The 19,762-nt window shown below is 43.8% G+C and overlaps 1 protein-coding gene across 1 annotated transcript in view; it reads right to left on the bottom strand.

Annotated features, from left to right (window-relative positions):
* Window positions 1–19,762, bottom strand: part of LOC112226593 (potassium/sodium hyperpolarization-activated cyclic nucleotide-gated channel 2-like) — a 64,547-nt gene that overhangs the window by 35,175 nt on the left and 9,610 nt on the right. The window contains exon 3 of the mRNA XM_024391023.2: window positions 11,312–11,473. Coding sequence (XP_024246791.1) covers window positions 11,312–11,473 — 162 coding nt within the window. The remainder of the gene's footprint in view (window positions 1–11,311; window positions 11,474–19,762) is intronic.

Genomic DNA, 19,762 nt, shown 5'->3' with positions numbered 1-19,762 from the left:
CTTTGTTTTAAACAGCTACATGTACACTATTCTACTATAATATGCTATGCTGAAACAACATATATTATACAACAGGTGGGTCTAATCCTGAATGGTGATTGGTTAAAACCGCATTCCAGCAGGTGTCTATTCCACAAGTTACCTCCGGCTAAATCTGTGACTTTAAAATGACTATTTACTCTGTTCCATCTGACTGCGCAATCCACTGTCTCAATCCACCCCAGCCAAGCAATTTATAAACTTGATCTCCACAAAAAAAGCATCTAGACATGATCTCACAATTCTTTTAGACTAACATTTAGTTTTCAACAGCGAAGGATTTGTATAAACCTTGCTGTCTGTCTCGTCTGACATTTGCAACATTGTTTCAATATTCAAATTCGATCTCATAGATAATGAACAAAAAGACTGAACAACTGGGTCGAGTCTCTGGCAACCAAGCCGATAGAATGAACGATCAGCCAGCTTGGGTAGAAACCCTAGATTTGTGTCGGGACTATATATGGCTTTGTTGTATTTGCAAGACAAATCCCTCCCCAATAAAGTGCATATTCAACAACTTACAAAAAAATTGAAGCTGAAATTGGGATTTTATTTTAGGAATAAGGCCTGTTTTTCTTTTGAAGCCAGAAGGAGGCAAGTATCAGCTACATTTATGTCTTTGCTAGACTATGGGGATATTTTATATATTGAATGCTTCCGCTCAGTGTTTGAAATCAATTGACACTCTTTACCATGGCACTTTGAGATTTATTTTAAACTGCAAAACCCTTATGCACCACTGCACTTTGTATACCAGGGTTGGCTGGCCTTCTCTAGTCACTCATAGGCTCAGTCACCGGTATACTTTCATTTACAAAGCTATTTTGGGTTTACTACCTTTTTATTTGGGCATTTTTATTGTTCAGAAATGTGGTGGGTTCTCTCTTCGTTCGCTGGACTTTATCCTGCTAACTGTTCCAAATGTTCGAACTAAATTTGGTAAAAGGGCACCCTGCGCCATCGTCTTGGAACACCTTACGAAGAACCTGTCCCGATTGGTGTTTTTAAATCACTGATGAAGGATTTTGAGGCTGATTCCCTGACCTGTGAATGTTTTTAATTTGCTGTTTTTTTTATTTTGTTATACTCTTGTGAATTCAATGGTTTTTACTAGATTACTTGTAGTTTTTCATGTTGTCTGTCTGTAATTTTTTGTAATGACTTGGTGCTGCCTATCTTGGCCAGGGCGTTCTTGAAAAATAGATTTTAATCTCAGTGAGCCCTTCCTGGTTAAATAAAATAAATAAATAATCCATTAAGTAGAACACTGAGCACTAGCTGATCCATATCTAGGATTTTCTGTATTAAATGGTTAGAGTGGAAAGGACTGTTTTACTCAGGTAATAAAATGGAAGGAAGAGAGATTCTTAAAATAACCGTTGGACCCACTGCAGGGGCTGGGGCTAAATGAGAAAACAGAAACAGAAACAGTAGAGTGAAAGAGAGTGAATAATGGATGAATGATGAGCACTTTGGCTTGAAAATAGCCCAGGCAGCTGAGAAAGAGACAGAGTGTCACAAATCCAGCCGAAGATGGTGCCTCTTCCTGTTCGGGCGGCGCTCGGCGGTCGTCGTCGCCGGCCTACTAGCTGCCACCGATCCCCTTTTCTGTTTCAGTTAGTTTTGTCTGATTAATTTCACCTGTTTCTTGTGTGGGTTTTGTTTTGGGCTATTTAAATCCGGTAGGCCCGCCTGCTTTTGTGCGGGCTTGTTTTTCTGTTCATAGTGTGTGGATTATTGTGGATTCCTTTTACCCGGACAGTTTCGTCCTGTTTGTTGGACTTGGTATTTATGCGCACTTGTGTTTGGTGTGACTGTTGCTCTGTTCCTGTAATAAAGATCCACGTTTGAACTAACCCTGCTCTCTGCGCCTGACTCCTCTACCCACTACTCCTAGAAGCCTTTACACAGAGGGAAAGAGAGAGAGTGAGGGAGTGAGAAAGAGGAAGTCTCAGGGGTCAACCACACTGGAGCATACAGGATCAAAGTGATACATGTATAAACAATCTGTTCAACTATGAAAGGCCTCATAGTTGAACAGATACCTCACCAAGTGAGGCTCCACCTAGACTTCCTATGGACTACGGGGAGCTTCCCCCATACTGTTTAAACCAATTTGGTTCTTTCCCATCTGAAAACACTTCAGGGATAGGAGGCTATATGCTCAGGTTTTGAGAGCCTGGCTTGGAAGTACAGTAGTAGGTAGAGGAGAACATGATGTAATTGACAACATCGGGGTCTCCTTGAATCCTTAGGGGCTGTGTCCCAACATTTTAAAAGTTTATTTTCTTTGAGACAGTCTGATGGCTCACTGTACACAAGTAGTTTGTCCAGACCATACATAAGCTATACTCGATTAGTACAATTGATTCCAAGATGGCGTACCAGTTCAGATGTCTTTGTCTTTGTTTTGTCGTGTCCCGTGTATATCTTTTTTTCCTTCGTAATTATTTCGGATATATTTTTTATATTTTTAACCTCAGTTTCAACATACTCTCCTGCAACCCACCTCACCCAATGTGGTATGGATCTGCTATTTTCTATACTTTAGAACCGGAACCCCCAACAGAAGTTAGCCAGCTAACTAGCTACTAGCTAGTAGTCAGCTAACCTTAGCTCGGACAAGTCCTGCCAGTCTGCACAGCGCAATTCAACCCTGAGCATACCTGACTGCTTTTTCTCCACATCTCCAGGTTCCTACCGCAAGCTCTCAACCTTTTTACTTGGATCATCACAGCTAGATATCTGCTATCAGAGTGGCTACCCCCTGGCTAATGTCTCTGTCCCGAAGTAAGCATGGGCCTAGCCTCGTGCTAGGCCCAACTCCCGGCTAGCTGAAGAGGCCCATCAGCCACTCCTTGGACTACAATACATATTTTGCCAATTGGCCTGGACCCCTTTTTCTGCCGACACGGATCCCCGCCGATCCATTTGGGGCGGCAGGTAGCCTAGTGGTCAGAGAGTTGGACTAGTAACCGAAAGGTTGCAAGATCGGCTAGTAGCACTAGAGCATATCGGACTGTTAGCTGAAGAGGACCTTCAGCCAATTTCTTGGGCTACAATACCTATTTTGCCAATTGGCCTGGACCCTTTTACGACATACACGGAGCCCTGCCGATCCAGCACGACTGGTCTGCCAACGTAACCGTCCGAGGGGGCTACAACAGACTTCTTCCATCGCGACGTCCCGCTAAGGCCCTTCTGCTAGCCTGCTAGCCCCAGCCCACTAGCTGTCTGAATTGACGTGTCTCCAGCTCAGCTAGATACCCACGGGTCCCTATGATCACTCAGCTACGCATGCCTCTCTCTAATGTCAATATGCCTTGCTGTTTTGGTTTGTGATTATTGCCTTATTTCACTGTAGAGCCTCCAGCCCTGCTCAATATGCCTTAGCTAGCCCTTTTGTTTCACCTCCCACACATGTGGTGAGCTCACCTGGTCTAAATGATGTCTCTAGAGACAAAACCGCTCTCATCGTCACTCAATGCCTAGATTTACCTCCACTGTATTCACATCCTACCATACCCTTGTATGTACATTATGCCTTGAATCTATTCTTCCGTGCCCAGAAGCCTGCTCCTTTTACTCTCTGTTCTGAACACATTAGACGACCAGTTCTTATACCCTTTAGCCGTACCCTATCCTACTCCTTCTCTGTTCCTCTGGTGATGTAGAGGTTAATCCAGGGCCTGCAGCGCCTAACTCCACTCCCATTCCCCAGGTGCTCTCATTTGTTGACTTCTGTAACCGTAAAAGCCTCGGTTTCATGCATGTTAACATTAGAAGCCTCATCCCTAAGTTTGTTTAATTCACTGCTTTAGCACACTCTGATACCCCGGATGTCCTAGCCGTGTCTGAATCCTGGCTTAGGAAGGCCACCAAAAATCCTGAAATTTCCCAAACAATTTGAGCTTCTACTTTACTTCTACTAAAAATCCACCTTTTCAGAAGCAAGTCTCTCACCATTGCCGCTTGTTATAGACCACCTTCTGCCCCCAGCTGTGCCCTGGACACCACATGTGAATTGATTGCCCCCCATCTATATTCAGAGCTCGTACTGTTAGGTGACCCAAACTGGGACATGCTTTTAACACCCCGGCCATCCTACAATCTAAGCTAGATGCCCTCAATCTCATACAAATTATCAATGAACCTATCAGGTACAACCCCAAATCCGTAAACACGGGCACCCTCACAGATATCATACTGACCAACCTGCCCTCTAAACACACCTCTGCTTTTTTCAACCAGGATCTCAGCGATCACTGCCTCATTTCCTGCGTCCGTAATGGGTCTGCGGTCAAACGACCAATCCTCATCACTGTCAAATGCTCCCTAAAATATTTCAGCGAGCAGGCCCGGGTATCCTGGAAGGATATTGACCTCATTCCGTCAGTAGAGGATGCCTGGTTATTCTTTAAAAGTGCTTTCTTCACCATCTTAAATAAGCATGCCCCATTAAAAAAATGTTGAACCAGGAACAGATATAGCCCTTGGTTCCCTCCAGACCTGACTGCCCTTGACCAGCACAAAAATATCCTGTGGCATACTGCATTAACAACGAATAGTCCCCGCAATATGCAACTATTCAGGGAAGTTAGGAACCAATATACACAGGCAGTTAGGAAAGCAAAGGCTAGCTTTTTCAAACAGCAATTTGCATCCTGTAGCACAAACTCCCAAAAGTTCTGGGACACTATAAAGTCCACGGAGAATAAGAGCACCTTCTCCCAGCTGCCCACTGCACTGAGGCTAGGAAAAAATGTCACCACTGAAAACTCCACGATAATTGAGAATTTCAATAAGCAATTTTCTATGGCTGGCCATGTTTTCCACCTGGCTACCCCTACCTCGGTCAACAGTCCTGCACCCCCCACAGCAACTTGCAGCTTTTCCTTCACCCAAATCCAGATAGCTTGACGTTCTGAAAGAGTTGCAAAATCTGGACCCCTACAAATCAGCTGGGCTAGACAATCTGGACCCTCTCTTTCTAAAATTATCCACCGCAATTGTTGCAACCCCTATTACTAGCCTGTTCAACCTGTCTTTCATATCGTCTGAGATCCCCAAAGATTGGAAAGCTGCTGTGGTCATCCCCCTCTTCAAAGGGGGAAACACTCTAGACCCAAACTGTTACAGACCTTTTTCCATCCTACCCTGCCATTCTAAGGTCTTCGAAAGCCAAGTTAACAAACAGATCCCCCCACCATTTCGAATCCCACCGTACCTTCTCCGGTATGCAATCTGGTTTCTGAGCTGGTCATGGGTGCACCTCAGCCACGCTCAAGGTCCTAAACGATATCATAACCGCCACCGATAAAAGACAATACTGTGCAGCCGTCTTCATCGACCTGGCCAAGGTTTTCGACTCTGTCAATCACCACATTCTTATCGGCAGACTGTACAGCCTTGGTTTCTCAAATGACTGCCTCTCCTGTTTCACCAACTACTTCTCAGACAGATTTCAGTGTGTCAAATTGGAGGGCCTGTTGTCCGGACCTCTGGCAGTCTCTATGGTGCTGCCACAGGGTTCAATTCTCTGGCTGACTCTTTTCTCTGTATACATCAATGATGTCGCTCTTGCTGCTGGTGATTCTCCGATCCACCTCTACGCAGACGACACCATTCTGTAAACTTCTGGCCCTCTTTGGACACTGTGTTAACTAACCTCCAGACGAGCTTCAATGCCATACAACTCTCCTTCCGTGGCCTCCAACTGCTCTTAAATGCAAGTACAACTAAATGCATGCTCTTCAACCGATCGCTGCCCACACCTGCCCGCCCATCCAGCATCACTACTCTGGACGGTTCTGACTTAGAATATATGGACAATACAAATACCTAGGTGTCTGTTTAGACTAAAAACTCTCCTTTCAGAATCACATTAAGCACCTCCAATCCAAAATTAAATCTAGAATCGGCTTCCTATTTCGCAGCTAAGCATCCTTCACTCATGCTGCCAAACATACCCTTGTAAAACTGACTATCCTACCGATCCTTGACTTCAGCGATGTCATTTACAAAATAGCCTCCAACACACTACTCAGCAAATTGGATGCAGTCTATCACAGTGCCATCCGTTTTGTTACCAAAGCCCCATATACTACCCACCACAGCGACCTGTATGCGCTCGTTGGCTGGCCCTTGCTTCATATTCGTCGCCAAACTCACTTGCTCCAGGTCATCTATAAGTCTTTGCTAGGTAAAGCCCCTACCTTATCTCAGCTCACTGGTCACCATTGCAGCACCCACCTGTAGCACGCGCTCCAGCAGGTATATTTCACTGGTCAACCCCAAAGCCTATTCTTACCTTTGGCTGCCTTTCCTTCCAGTTCTTTGCTGCCAATGACTGGAACGAATTGCAAAAATCACTGAAGCTTGAGACTCATATCTCCCTCACTAACTTTAAGCATCAGCTGTCAGAGCATCTCACAGATCATTGCACCTGTACATAGCCCATCTGTAAATAGCCCATCCAACTACCTCATCCCCATATTGTAATTATTTATTTGCTCCTTTGCAGCGCAGTATCTCTACTTGCACATTCATCTTCTGCACATCTATCACTCCAGTGTTTAATTGCTAAATTGTAATTACTTCGCCACTACGGCCTATTTATTGCCTTACCTCCCTAATCTTACCTAATATGCACACACTGTATATAGATGTTTTCTATTGTGTTATTGACTGTGTGTTTGTTTATTCCATTTGTAACTGTTTTTGCTTTATCTTGGCCAGGTCGCAGTTGTAAATGAGAACTTGTTCTCAACTGGCCAACCTGGTTAAATAAAGGTGAAAAATATATATATTTTAAAACAGTCAACCTCACCGCAAAGGAACTGGGTCACAGCCAACACAGGCAAACAAAAGAACCCAGAACACAGAGATGTATGTTTGCTTTGCGCTGGCACATTGTCATATATTTTCCCTTTCTCAGAACAAAAAGGGGGCCAGGGCTTTGCTTGACCATAATAGGCACGTAAAGAGAGAGAGCCAACGAGAGAAAATCAACACGTGTAGTTGGGGAGCAATAAGCTGAGCAAATATCAGCAGATATAGTACAGGACGTTATGAAGCCGACAGTCCAACACTTTCTGCAGCCGCAGGCTCTATTACACTAGCTTGACTGAATGTATAGTGACCAGCCACAGACAGAGACAGCCAGGCCATCTCTCTCTCCCTCTTTCTGCCCCCCCATGCCTCATTGCTCTCCCTCCATCAAAACCACTGGGAGGAGAACACAACATTGTAATATATTTGTTTAATCTGTGAGCAGAAGGCCAGGCATCCTCTTTTCAGCAGCTCTGATGGATATGTCTAATAGGGTTACTTGGGTTCCATAGAGGAGCAGTACAGTAGATAAGGCCAGAGAGACACTATTATTATAACATGGAACTACTGAACTCCACATGCAATGTGGTAGAAGCTTAGCTAACCTTTCTCTTTATATGATTAATTTGCTTGCCAATATGCCCTTTATCATATACATAGTCTATACAAAATCTACAGAGTTGTTTGTTCCCATGTTGCTGTTAGTTTCAATATGTTGTTTTCTGGCAAACCCTAGTTCTCCATATGTTAGAATGTATTGGCTTGTGGTACAGCAGGGCTAGGGGAACAAGCTCCAGCTGAACGCTGTTCCCTTAATGAGAGTGGCAGCCCTCTAGTTGACTGCTGTGGAGGATGCCTAGCTAGCACGAGGAACGCTAGCTAGGGGAACAAGCTGCAGCTGAGCACGGTTCCCTTAAAGAGGATGTGGCAGCCCTCTAATTGACAGCCTAAAGATTTAAAGGTGTGCAGCGCTCATTTTGGGGGAGAGCACACGTCACACGAGGTATTGCTAGGACTGATATGATTAGCAGAGTTTAAGCTGTTGGCTAGTCCTGTTGACTTTGTTTTGTTTTCTACATTTAACATCAGACCCTGTAGAGCTCTGAAAGAGCCAGGATTTAATTAGCCTTTTCTTAATAAAAGCCTCTTTGTTTGCACTGCGCATCTGTCTCCTTTGCCTTTAAATCATTGGTCTAGGAGGTCCGGCATAGGCAATGTTTTCCAGACCCCAAGGGGTGAACATTTTGTTTTTTGCCCTAGTACTACACAGCTGATTCAAAAAACAAAACGTGCAACCCTTGCGGTCCCGAGGACCGAGTTTGGGAAACGCTGCCCTAGACAGTGTAAAACCCCTTGCACTGTCACATAGCCACCAATACACCCCCTGCTGTACATTCAGGAACATATGACTTTGGTGGAATTTTTCACACACTCAAAACCAAGACCAGCTAATGGGGCTAGATATGATATCTTCCTTTGTCTTGCCTCTCTCTCAGACAGTGACAACAAACTCATATCTAAATCCTTCACTGATTTCAATGACTGTTTCCACTCGGTACCTGTTGGGGGTCTGATCACAGTTAATTATGCAGTGTTGGATACGGACTCTGAAATACTGCATACTAGTCCAATCCCACTAGGCACAGACATCCGCTCAATATCTAGTTTTGATTTACATTTGGTTGAGTTGTTATTCAATGTGAAATAAAGAAATCTCACCATCATTGGATTTAGGTTAAAAATATGAAATGCCCTTATGTTTTATTCTTGCAAATCCAATCAGTTTTCCACATTGATTCAATGTCATCACATAGGTTTTGGGGGTTGAAATTATGTGGAAACAATGTTTATTCAACTAGTTTTTGCCGTGTGGGATAGACTAGTTATTGTATATGCAGTAACGCACAAATAGAGGGAAGTGGTGGCTGGTGTTACTTTAAATCGGAGGACGGGCTCATTGTAATGGCTGGTATGGAATAAATGGAAAGGTATCAAACATATGGTTTCCATGTGTTTGATGCCATTCCATTAATCTATTCAAGCCATTAGGAGCCTTCCTCCATTCACCAGCCTCCTGTGGCAGAGACTGACGTCTCAAGGAAGCAGTTTTTCTAAAGGTACACAAGAGCCTCTATTTCTTGGCCAGTCGTTTCAATTAAGCACGTCTGTTCTTTACGGTAGTGTTTAATCAACACCAATAATTACAGTTCTGAAAGCCTGACTGTCTGTTTGCTGCTGCTGCCGCTATCATTATCGATTTAGCCCCTTCACTCCTGTGACGCATGGCTCTTTCTCTCTGCTGAGGAAAAACAAACTATCTCTCACTGTTAATCCACAATCCCTCCCAACATAGAATTAAAATTGATAGAACGGACTAGAATTGATCAGCGTTCCCTGGTGGTTGTAACATTCGTCTATTTAAAATGTTCAAGAATCGTTTATACTCTTCAAAAGGGTTACAACCCGCCCACCCTTGCCCCCATCCGCCCTCCTGTCACCTCCACTGGCCTGTACTTTAGCGTGTGTAGGTCTAGTAGTGATGATGGATGTCCTGGCTGCTACACAGTGGATAATATTACAAGTAGCCAGCCACTCAATAGGAGGGAGGTCTCAGGTGGCCTCGGGAACACTGCATCCTGCCAACCTGGGCCGCTCGCTAAAGAGTGACAGCCCTCTGGAGAGGGCTTAGCCTTGGTTATGCTACAGGGGCCTGCCAGAGCTAGGCTAGCTGAGTTTTTGCTTTTTAAAAAAATATATATTTTTCCCTTTATTTTCAGTTAAGAACAAATTCTTATTTTCAATGACAGCCTAGGAACAGTGGGTTAACTGCCTGTTCAGGGGCAGAACGACAGATTTGTACCTTGTCAGCTCGGGGATTTGAACTTGTAACCTTTCGGTTACTAGTCCAATGCTCTAACCACTAGGCTACCCTGCCACCCTTGAGGTGGCCAGTCAGAATGCCTGTGTTGGGTTGTCATATGAATGACATTAAGTATCTGTCAGAGAAGGTTATGGAGGTTTATTACAGTCTGACATCAAAATTATGGGAACTGACAATAACGCTCCTGAGAGGAGGGATGTGATGTTCTGAACCTTTCATTAGAGAGAGTGTCCTGGCCGATCCACATGATCCTCACTGTTCTCATCACATTCTCAAACAAGCCTTTCAGATTATTATGGTTACCTGGTCAATCAACTGATCAACTAATATCTATTCTGGTCACTTGACCCCTCACCTGAACCCTGCAATACTTCACAAGGTTGTAAGATTGGGAAGCAGAGCCAAAGTCGTAATCACCTTTCTCAATCAACTGACCTGATTTTAATCATCAAACAGATGAAAACACAGCACAGATAACAGTCTAGCATAATTCAATCGAACATCACAAACCAAGATTCGTTCCTTCACAACTTGGATGAAAGGAAAATACTTGTTTTCTCTTCTCATTGCTTAAGGCCCACCGGGGGACTCATTTGATGGGGTATTAGTTCTGTACGTTCATAAAAAGGAACACACTTCAACATCTTCCCTGCAGGAAAAATTTTAACTAACAGAAAATGTACGAGATTTACAGGCCCAATTGCAGCAGAGGAACAGAACCCAATCCGTTTAAAACCCCATTTAGAGCTGTGCCTCGTGGCTAGGGCCTGGGAGACAGGGCAGTTTTCCATGGGTCTGTAAAAGGCTGAGCTGACGGACGGACCTACACTCTTGAAAAAAAAGGTTCTAATTTAACCTAAAATGGTTCTTCGACTGTCCCCATAGGAGAACCCTTTTGGTTCTCCACAGAGGGTTGGTTCTACATGGAACCAAAAAGGGTTCTCCTATGGGGACAGCCAAAGAACCCTTTTGTGGAACCCTTTTTTCTAAGAGTGTATAAACAGCGGGCTTTTATCTCTCAGAGAAGAGAGACAGGAACAAAGGAGCCAGCTGCCCGGACACATTCCCATTTCACCCCTTTAATCTTTCCTGTCATCGCCCCACCCCGGTGAGAGAACGAGAGGGCTTTCCCTTGCTCGTCCTTAGATGGCTCTGCTGGCTGTGTCTGGCTCACTGGCTGACTGTTCTAACAGGAGACAGTTCAAACAACCATCAATCAATCCAATGATTGATTTCTAGTTAAAACACATTGATGTGTTTTGCCAATAAGCCTTCATCAGGAAGCTTTCATCAAGAGCAATTAGATGAAGGTCTTTTGAGCAATCGATAAATCAACTAGAGTATCTGTATTAAAGCAAGCGTTGAGCCTATCTTATGAAATGCCTCTGTGGTTACTAAATACCAGTGATATGTGTATTGTGTAAGTGTTGGAGACTATTCTTATTGTTTATGAATAAGAACAGATTCATGAATGGCTCATGACTGATGTTTCCTATTGCCTCTCTACTCGCTGGTTTTACTTATGAATGTAAATGATGTTATGAATCAAACACATACCACCATCTTGTTGAGTGAGACCCAGCAGTCTGAGGGGAAGTCCTGCAGCATGGGAACCAGGAACTGTAGACAGCCATCCCAGTGACACAGCAGCAGCATCATACCAATCAGGTTGAAGATACGCATCACCGCACTGGCCAGGTCATAGGTCATATGGAAGATCTGAAACAGAGATAGAGAAACAGAGAATTAGTTCAAGCCGCAAGAAAGGACGAGAGTGAGTGAGTGAGTGAGTGAGTGAGTGAGTGAGTGAGTGAGTGTATCTGTGCAAGAGAGAGATAGAGAAGCAGAGAGAGAAAGAGAGAGAGAGTGAGAGAGAAAGAGATAAATAGACAGAGAGAAAGCTAGCGAGACAGAATCACAGTCACGGAATTCTGTTTCATTTGAGATTTCATGTTTAAAACCTCCGCCCCTTTTTTTCAATTTTCACCTAAAATGACATACCCAAATCTAAAAAGCAAGGGCTGATTTCAAGGTTTTACTGCTAACCTACAAAGCATTACATGGGCTTGCTCCTACCTATCTCTCTGATTTGGTCCTGCCATACATACCTACACGTACGCTACGGTCAAAAGACGCAGGCCTCCTAATTGTCCCTAGAATTTCTAAGCAAACAGCTGGAGGCAGGGCTTTCTCCTATTGAGCTCCATTTTTATGGAACGGTCTGCCTACCCATGTGAGAGACGCAGACTCGGTCTCAACCTTTAAGTCTTTACTGAAGACTCATCTCTTCAGTGGGTCATATGATTGAGTGTAGTCTGGCCCAGGAGTGGGAAGGTGAACGGAAAGGCTCTGGAGCAACGAACCGCCCTTGCTGTCTCTGCCTGGCCGGTCCCCTCTTTCCACTGGGATTCTCTGCCTCTAACCCTATTACAGGGGCTGAGTCACTAGCTTACTGGGGCTCTCTCATGCCGTCCCTGGAAGGGGTGCGTCACCTGAGTGGGTTGATTCACTGATGTGGTCATCCTGTCTGGGTTGGCGCCCCCCCCCTTGGGTTGTGCCATGGCGGAGATCTTTGTGGGCTATACTCAGCCTTGTCTCAGGATGGTAGGTTGGTGGTTGAAGATATCCCTCTAGTGGTGTGGGGGCTGTACTTTGGCAAAGTGGGTGGGGTTATATCCTTCCTGTTTGGCCCTGTCCGGGGGTGTGCTCGGATGGGGCCACAGTGTCTCCTGACCCCTCCTGTCTCAGCCTCCAGTATTTATGCTGCAGTAGTTTATGTGTTGGGGGGCTAGGGTCAGTTTGATATATCTGGAGTACTTCTCCTGTCCTATTCGGTGTCCTGTGTGAATTTAAGTGTGCTTTCTCTAATTCTCTCTTTCTCTCACTCTCTCGGAGGACCTGAGCCCTAGGACCATGCCCCAGGACTACCTGACATGATGACTCCTTGCTGTCCGCTGCTGCTCCAGTTTCAACTGTTCTGCCTTATTATTATTCGACCATGCTGGTCATTTATGAACATTTGAACATCTTGGCCATGTTCTGTTATAATCTCCACCCAGCACAGCCAGAAGAGGACTGGCCACCCCACACAGCCTGGTTCCTCTCTAGGTTTCTTCCTAGGTTTTGGCCTTTCTAGGGAGTTTTTCCTAGCCACCGTGCTTCTACACCTGCATTGCTTGCTGTTTGGGGTTTTAGGCTGGGTTTCTGTACAGCACTTTGAGATATCAGCTGATGTACGAAGGGCTATATAAATACATTTGATTTGATTTGATTTAACTGCCTGTAGCTCAGGACCTGCATATTCTTGATACCATTTGAAAGGAAACACTTTGAACTTTGTGGAAATGTGAAATTAATGTAGGAGAATATAACACATTAGATCTGGTAGAAGATAATACAAAAAAAAATTGTACCATCATCTTTGAAATGCAAGAGAAAGGCCATAATGTATTATTCCAGCCCAGGCGCAATTTAGATTTTGGCCACTAGATGGAGGCAGTGTATGTGCAACTTTTTAGACTGGTCCAATGAAGCATTGTATTTCTGTTCAAAATGTTGTATCAAGATTTCCCATATGTGCCTAATTGGTTTAATAATAACTTTCAAGTTCATAACTGTGCACTCTCCTCAAACAATAGCATGGTATTCTTTCACTGTAATAGCTACTGTAACAGTGCAGTTAGATTAACAAGATTTTAAGCTTTCTGCCAATACCAGGTATGTATATGTCCTGGGAAATTGTCGCACATTAGCTCAAATGTTCCACGGTTGGGACACTGATCTATAGAGATCCTTAAGAGTTTTAATGCAAAATTCTCTAGTGATCAAATGATTAAATGAGAAGACTCTAGTCAGCAGTACCATGTTGCCTGCTGTATCGTTGGACCATACCAAGCATGATTAATGAGAGAGGAAAGACAGCACCCCATCAGACACAGCAGGAACAGAGCAGACATTTGTTAGAGCCAGGTACAACACATCAATCAGAGATGTAACACACATGACAGGAGTCTCTCACTCACTACCACACTAACACATACCAGTACACAAGTCTGTAGGCACAGACACACACACACACACACACACACACTCTCTCTCTCTGTGTGATGGACAGGAAACCATCAGGATTCCTGATACGTCATCTCACTTATCAATCATCTTCAGTCACAATGTTGTCACTTTAGCCAACCAATGATCATTATTGTCACTTAAGCCCTCCATCTATTAGTACTTTGGTGTGATGGCTGAAATCATGGGGTGACCAGCTAAAATCTGTCTATGCTTCTCTATGCCCAACTAGACTAAATTCACCAAAACATATACATCTGTATTTCTGCACAAGAAACCAAACTGACCGCAAGGACAATCACCTTTCAATGACCTCTGAGGAAGCATTAAGAAAATACAAGTTGGAAAACGAAAAGCAGTTTAGTCAGAGTATGGTGCATTGCTAACTCACAGTCACTGACCGATGACTTTGTCCTGATACAGTATCTCTGCAAGGGCTGTGATTGAACATGAATCACCAGTTGATATTTCGAAATGCCACTTTAACCTTTCATGCCTTGTGACAGTTGATGTCTAATATGAGCTGGAAACTGAAAAAAATACTGCACTTCATCACATCTATTTATAACGAGTCCAACTGCTGCTTAGAGGTCAACTCGTGATTAGTGACATGTTAACCGGCTGAGGAGGGGAAGGTCAGACACACTGTTAGATGTATTATTATTTTTGTTCCTAAAGGGGTACAAACACTTGTCACTGGGGTGGTACCCTGTTAGGTCATCCTTTGTACCTCTAGATATTGTAACGAGTGCGCTGAGCGTCGGGAAGTGTGTCTTAATAAATAAACGCAACATAATACAAAACAAGAAACACAAACAACGCACATGTAACGGCATTCCTCCGCTGGGGAGGAGGAGAAGCGAGAAGGATCGGAGGACCAATGCGCAGCGTGGTAAGTGTCCATTATGTTTAGTACGAAAAAACAACAGAACACTAGAACAAAACAAAATAACGTGCATCAACGAAAACCGAAACAGTACAGTGTGGCGACAAACACTCACACGGAAACAAACACCCACCACTCAAAAGTGAAACCCAGGCTACCTAAGTATGATTCTCAATCAAGAGACAACCAACGACATCTGCCTCTGATTGAGAACCATACTAGGCCAAAACAGAAACCAAACATAGAAAAACAAAGACTGCCCACCCCAACTCACGACCTGACCATACTAAATAAAGACAAAACAAAGGAAATAAAGGTCAGAACATGACAGCACAGACATGAAAGAGAAACAGAAACAGAAACAATAACGCCTGGGGAAGGAACCAAAGGGAGGGACATATATAGGTGTCACGACTTCGGCCGAAGTTGGTCCCTCTCCTTCTTCGGGCGGCATTCGTTGGTCGACGTCACCGGCTTTCTAAACACCACCGATCTATGTTTCATTTTCGTTTTGTTTGGTCTTGATCATACACACCTGGTTTCCATTCCATTAATTATGTTCCTTATTTAACCCTCTGATTTCCCTCTCTGTTTTGTGCGTTATTGTTTGTCATTTGGGTTCTCGTTGTTCGTGCTTGGGATTATTGTACTTGTTCCTTGTTGGAATCTTACTTATTTTGGAGTCAATTTTGGATGATTACTCAGAACTGTGTCCTGCGCCTGACTCTGCATTTTTCATTTTACCAACGTCCTCACAATAGGGAAGGTAATCAGGGAAGTGATGGAGTCCAGGTGAGTCTGATGACGCGCAGGTACGCGTAACGATGGTGACAGGTGTGCGCCATAATGAGCAGCCCGGTGACCTAGAGGTCTGAGAGGGAGCTCGCGTGACAGATACTGTAGGTACATAATTGTACCCCAGTTCATAACTCAGATAGTACCTTTCTTACATATACTCCACAGGTACAAAGGTGCTTTTATAAAAGGTACATTTTGCCTTTATAAGGAACCACTACATTGACAAAGCCATTTGTTCCTTGTAAGTGGCTAAAATGTATCCCTACCATAGACCACTTAAACTGGTACAACACTCACTATCTGAAAGCTACAACCCCACTAAGCCATGCCTCCAATATAATTTCCCAGTGTGCCATGCCTTTTCAAGTGCATTGTAGTGTTGCATTGTACCCCCCATGACTATACTTGTTAGTGACAGCGACACGGCTGTTGAATTCATTTTTTTTCAATCCTGTGCCCTTCACCAAATTAGTTCCTAGGCAAATGTTATCATTAAAACTAAACTCTTTATAGGGCCTTATTTCCACACATGGCCTCACATTTCCAGGAATCTTACAACTGGGATTTCTGGAAAACCTGGGAATATTGGGAAAGTTACCAGGATTTTGCGACCCTACCTACAAGTCACATTATCCTGGCATGCAAAGTGATGTGCAATTCCTATTGGAATCCAGACAGAGTTAGGCTTTCCATCAGCTGGAATTTTTATTCACCTGCAACCTACATTCAGAATGACTGCCATGGGTTAGGGACATTGTGAGGAGACTTCCTAAGGCATTTAAACTGGAACAACCATTTCAGTAAAGGATACAAAAATTCAAAATAAATGAATGGATTAATTTAGATTTTTTGTTGTTGTTGTTTATCTCTGTGTAGCATAAGATTGATGTATGTAAATGCAAAAACACTGATATTTAAAACAATTCTAAAAAATCTACCTGCAGTGGAGCATGCTGGAAAATATCATAATGATAATGATTATGGTACTAATTGGCCTTTTATGGTGCCACCACACCATAAAGCTGTTAGTTAATTTTAAGTGGAAAAAACATCATTGTATCTTTTGGTGGGTACAAATATGTACCTTTCTTCAATGCATTACTGTACAGTACCATGTAAGATCACATGTGTATCTCTGAAGGTACATCATGTGGATTTTGATCTTTGTACCCCAGGGAACAATACTGTACTCAAAGGAGATGATTGTGGACTACAGGAAAAATAGGACCGAGCACGCCCCATTCTCATCGACGGGGCTACAGCAGGTTGAGAGCTTCAAGTTCCTTGGTGTCCACATCACCAACAAACTAACATGGTCCAAACACACCAAGACAGTCGTGAAGAGGGCACGACAAAACCTATTCCCCCTCAGGAGACTGAAAAGATTTGGCATGGGTCCTCAGATCCTCAAAAGGTTCTACACCTGCACCATCGAGAGCATCCTGACTGGTTGCATCACTGCCCGGTATGGCAACTGCTCTGCCTCCGACTGCAAGGCACTATAGAAGGATAGTGTGAATGGCCCAGTACATCACTGGGGCCAAGCTTTCTGCCATCCAGGACCTATATACCAGGCGGTGTCAGAGGAAGGCCCAAAATTGTCAAAGACTCGAGCCACCCTTGTCATAGACTGTTCTCTCTGCTACCGCACGGAAAGAGGTACTGGAGCACCAAGTCTAGGTCCAAGAGGCTGCTAAAGAGCTTCTACCCCCAAGCCTTAAGACTCCTGAACATCTAATCATATGGTACCCAGACTAAATGTGTATATCCCCCCCCCCCTCTCTTTTACACCGCTGCTACTTTCTGTTATCATCTATGCATAGCCACTTTAATAACTCTACCTACATGTATATATTACCTCAACTAACCCTGCACATTAACTCTTTACTGGTACCCCCCTATATATAGACTCGCTATTGTTATTTTACTGCTGCTCTTTAATTACTTGTTACTTTTATTTCTTATTCTTATCCGTATTTTTTTAACATCATTGTTGGTTAGGGGCTCATAAGTAAGCATTTCACTGTAATCGGCACATATGCTAATAAAAATGTGATTTGATTTGATTTCTAAGTATACAGTACCAGAGCCATATTAACAGTATACAGAGTTCTGCTAACTCGGTTTAAGATATAGGATCCGAACGAGCAGCATGTTGGCACCCACAGGTTCCAAGACAATTACATTCTACAGAGAATGCAGATTAGAATGCTACTTTAATGGAACGCTTGGTGCCAACATGTAGCTGATTGGCAAACTGTATGGCTCTGTTAGGTTCTAATTTTGAGTAAATAACTCACGAACACAAGAGAAGCTTAACCAACACAGCTGTAATTCATACAAAACAACATTTCACACGAGCACTAGTATTTAATCCTTTATCTTAAGCTGAGTCTCCTCCTCCACAACAGAACAGCCAATGCATCTCTGTTGCTAGACAGAACCTTAGTGATATCGGTTCTTCCTCACATCATCTAACCTGATCTCTACCCCAAAGTGATCACTCTTCCCCAACTCAAGGCTGTCATGGTTATTGATACCAGACCGTGTCTCTTCTCCTTCCAGAGGATACCTGGTGGCTAACAATGACATATCCTGACACAATGTAACTTTCCCTCAGTGACATTGTTAGTTTCTAAGATTTCCACCCGTCTCTCCTCATCAAATGCCTGCCACATGTAATCGCTTCCCTGCACTCAACACATTCCAAGCTTAGTTGCACAGACTACATACCTTCCTCCTGTAACCCTTAACTTCTGGTGTAGACCCTCTCTACCTCAGCACTCCATCAGCGACATGAATAAGTATATTTTCATATTCCCAGAACCCAACAGCTCTAATCAGCACCATGGACAGTGTCAATGTTCTTCCTGACAGTAAACAGATAACCAAAGGGAAGTAATAGAAAACAATTAGAGGCGTATTTTCAGCATTTCTGTGTGAAAATGTAATCACTAGAAGGACATTCCCTGAGGCCCTCCAGTTTTCAAACAGAAATTTGCATCCTGTAAGCTCTAACTCCAAAAAGTTCTTGGACACTGTAAAGTCCATAGAGAACAAGAGCACCTCCTCCCAGCTGGCGAACACGGTCACCACCGATAAATCCATGATAATCGAACATTTCAATAAGCATTTCTCTACGGCTGGCATAACTTTCCTCCTGGCTACCCCAACCCCGGCCAACGGCTCCACACCCCTCGCAGCTACTTGCCCGAGCCTCCCCAGCTTCTCCTTCACCCAAATCCAGATCGCAGATGTTCTGAAAGAGCTGATGATCTGCCGCCATTGTTGCAACCCCTATTACCAGTCTGTTCAAACTCTCTTTCGTTTTGTCCGAGATCCCTAAAGATTGGAAAGCTGTCGCGGTCAAATTCTGCTCTTTGCACACCAGTATCACTACTTACACACCATCATCTGCTCATCATCGGCTCATCTATCACTTCAGTGTTAATCTGCTAAATTGTAATTACTTTGCTACTCTGGCCTATTTATTGCCATACGTCCTCATGCCATTTGCACACGCTGTATATAGACTTTGACTGTACGCTTGTTTATTCCATGTGTAACTCTGTGTTGTTGCTTCTGTCGCACTGCTTTGCTTTAAATTGGCCAGGTCGCAGTTGTAAATGAGAACTTGTTCTCAACTAGCTTACCTGGTTAAATAAAGTTAAATAATGCAGATCAGTGATTATTAAAAGGAAGGATGCATTTCGGAAGTATTCAAATATGGCATCTGAGGGATAGATCTGCCAGTCATTAAGGATCTGCCAACTGCTCCATCCGTCCATCTGACTGCTGTCTACTTGTCTGTCTGTCTGTGCCTATTTAACACCAACCCATCTCAGCGCTCCTCTTCCATGCATGCCAAGTATCCTCCTCTAACCATCATGCATCGCTCTGTTTGTTTGTCGCATCATGTCTTCAGAAATCCAATTATCCAAAGGTAAGGGGCACACACAGGGCCCAGTGCATCCACCATCCACACCACTGTAAAATGCCAGCTTGTGCCCGATGCCTGGACTGCCAATACTTTCATAAGAGAAAAGTTAGAATGATCCCATTATTCCCATTAGACCTTTTGTGGCATCGGTGTGAGATGAGGGATAGATAGACGGACCAGACAGACCAAGGCCCCTCCAAGAGAACACAGTAGAGGGGGAAAATGAATAGAGCAGAGGTACATTAGGCTACCTAGTGGTTAAAGCATTGGACTTCTAACCGAAAGGTTACAAGATCGAATCCCCGAGCTGACAAGG

Source organism: Oncorhynchus tshawytscha, linkage group LG28, assembly GCF_018296145.1.
Source record: "Oncorhynchus tshawytscha isolate Ot180627B linkage group LG28, Otsh_v2.0, whole genome shotgun sequence".
In the NCBI taxonomy this organism is placed as follows: domain Eukaryota; kingdom Metazoa; phylum Chordata; class Actinopteri; order Salmoniformes; family Salmonidae; genus Oncorhynchus; species Oncorhynchus tshawytscha.
The sequence above is the reverse complement of the archived record's forward strand: the minus strand, read 5'-3'. Positions and strand labels throughout refer to the sequence as shown.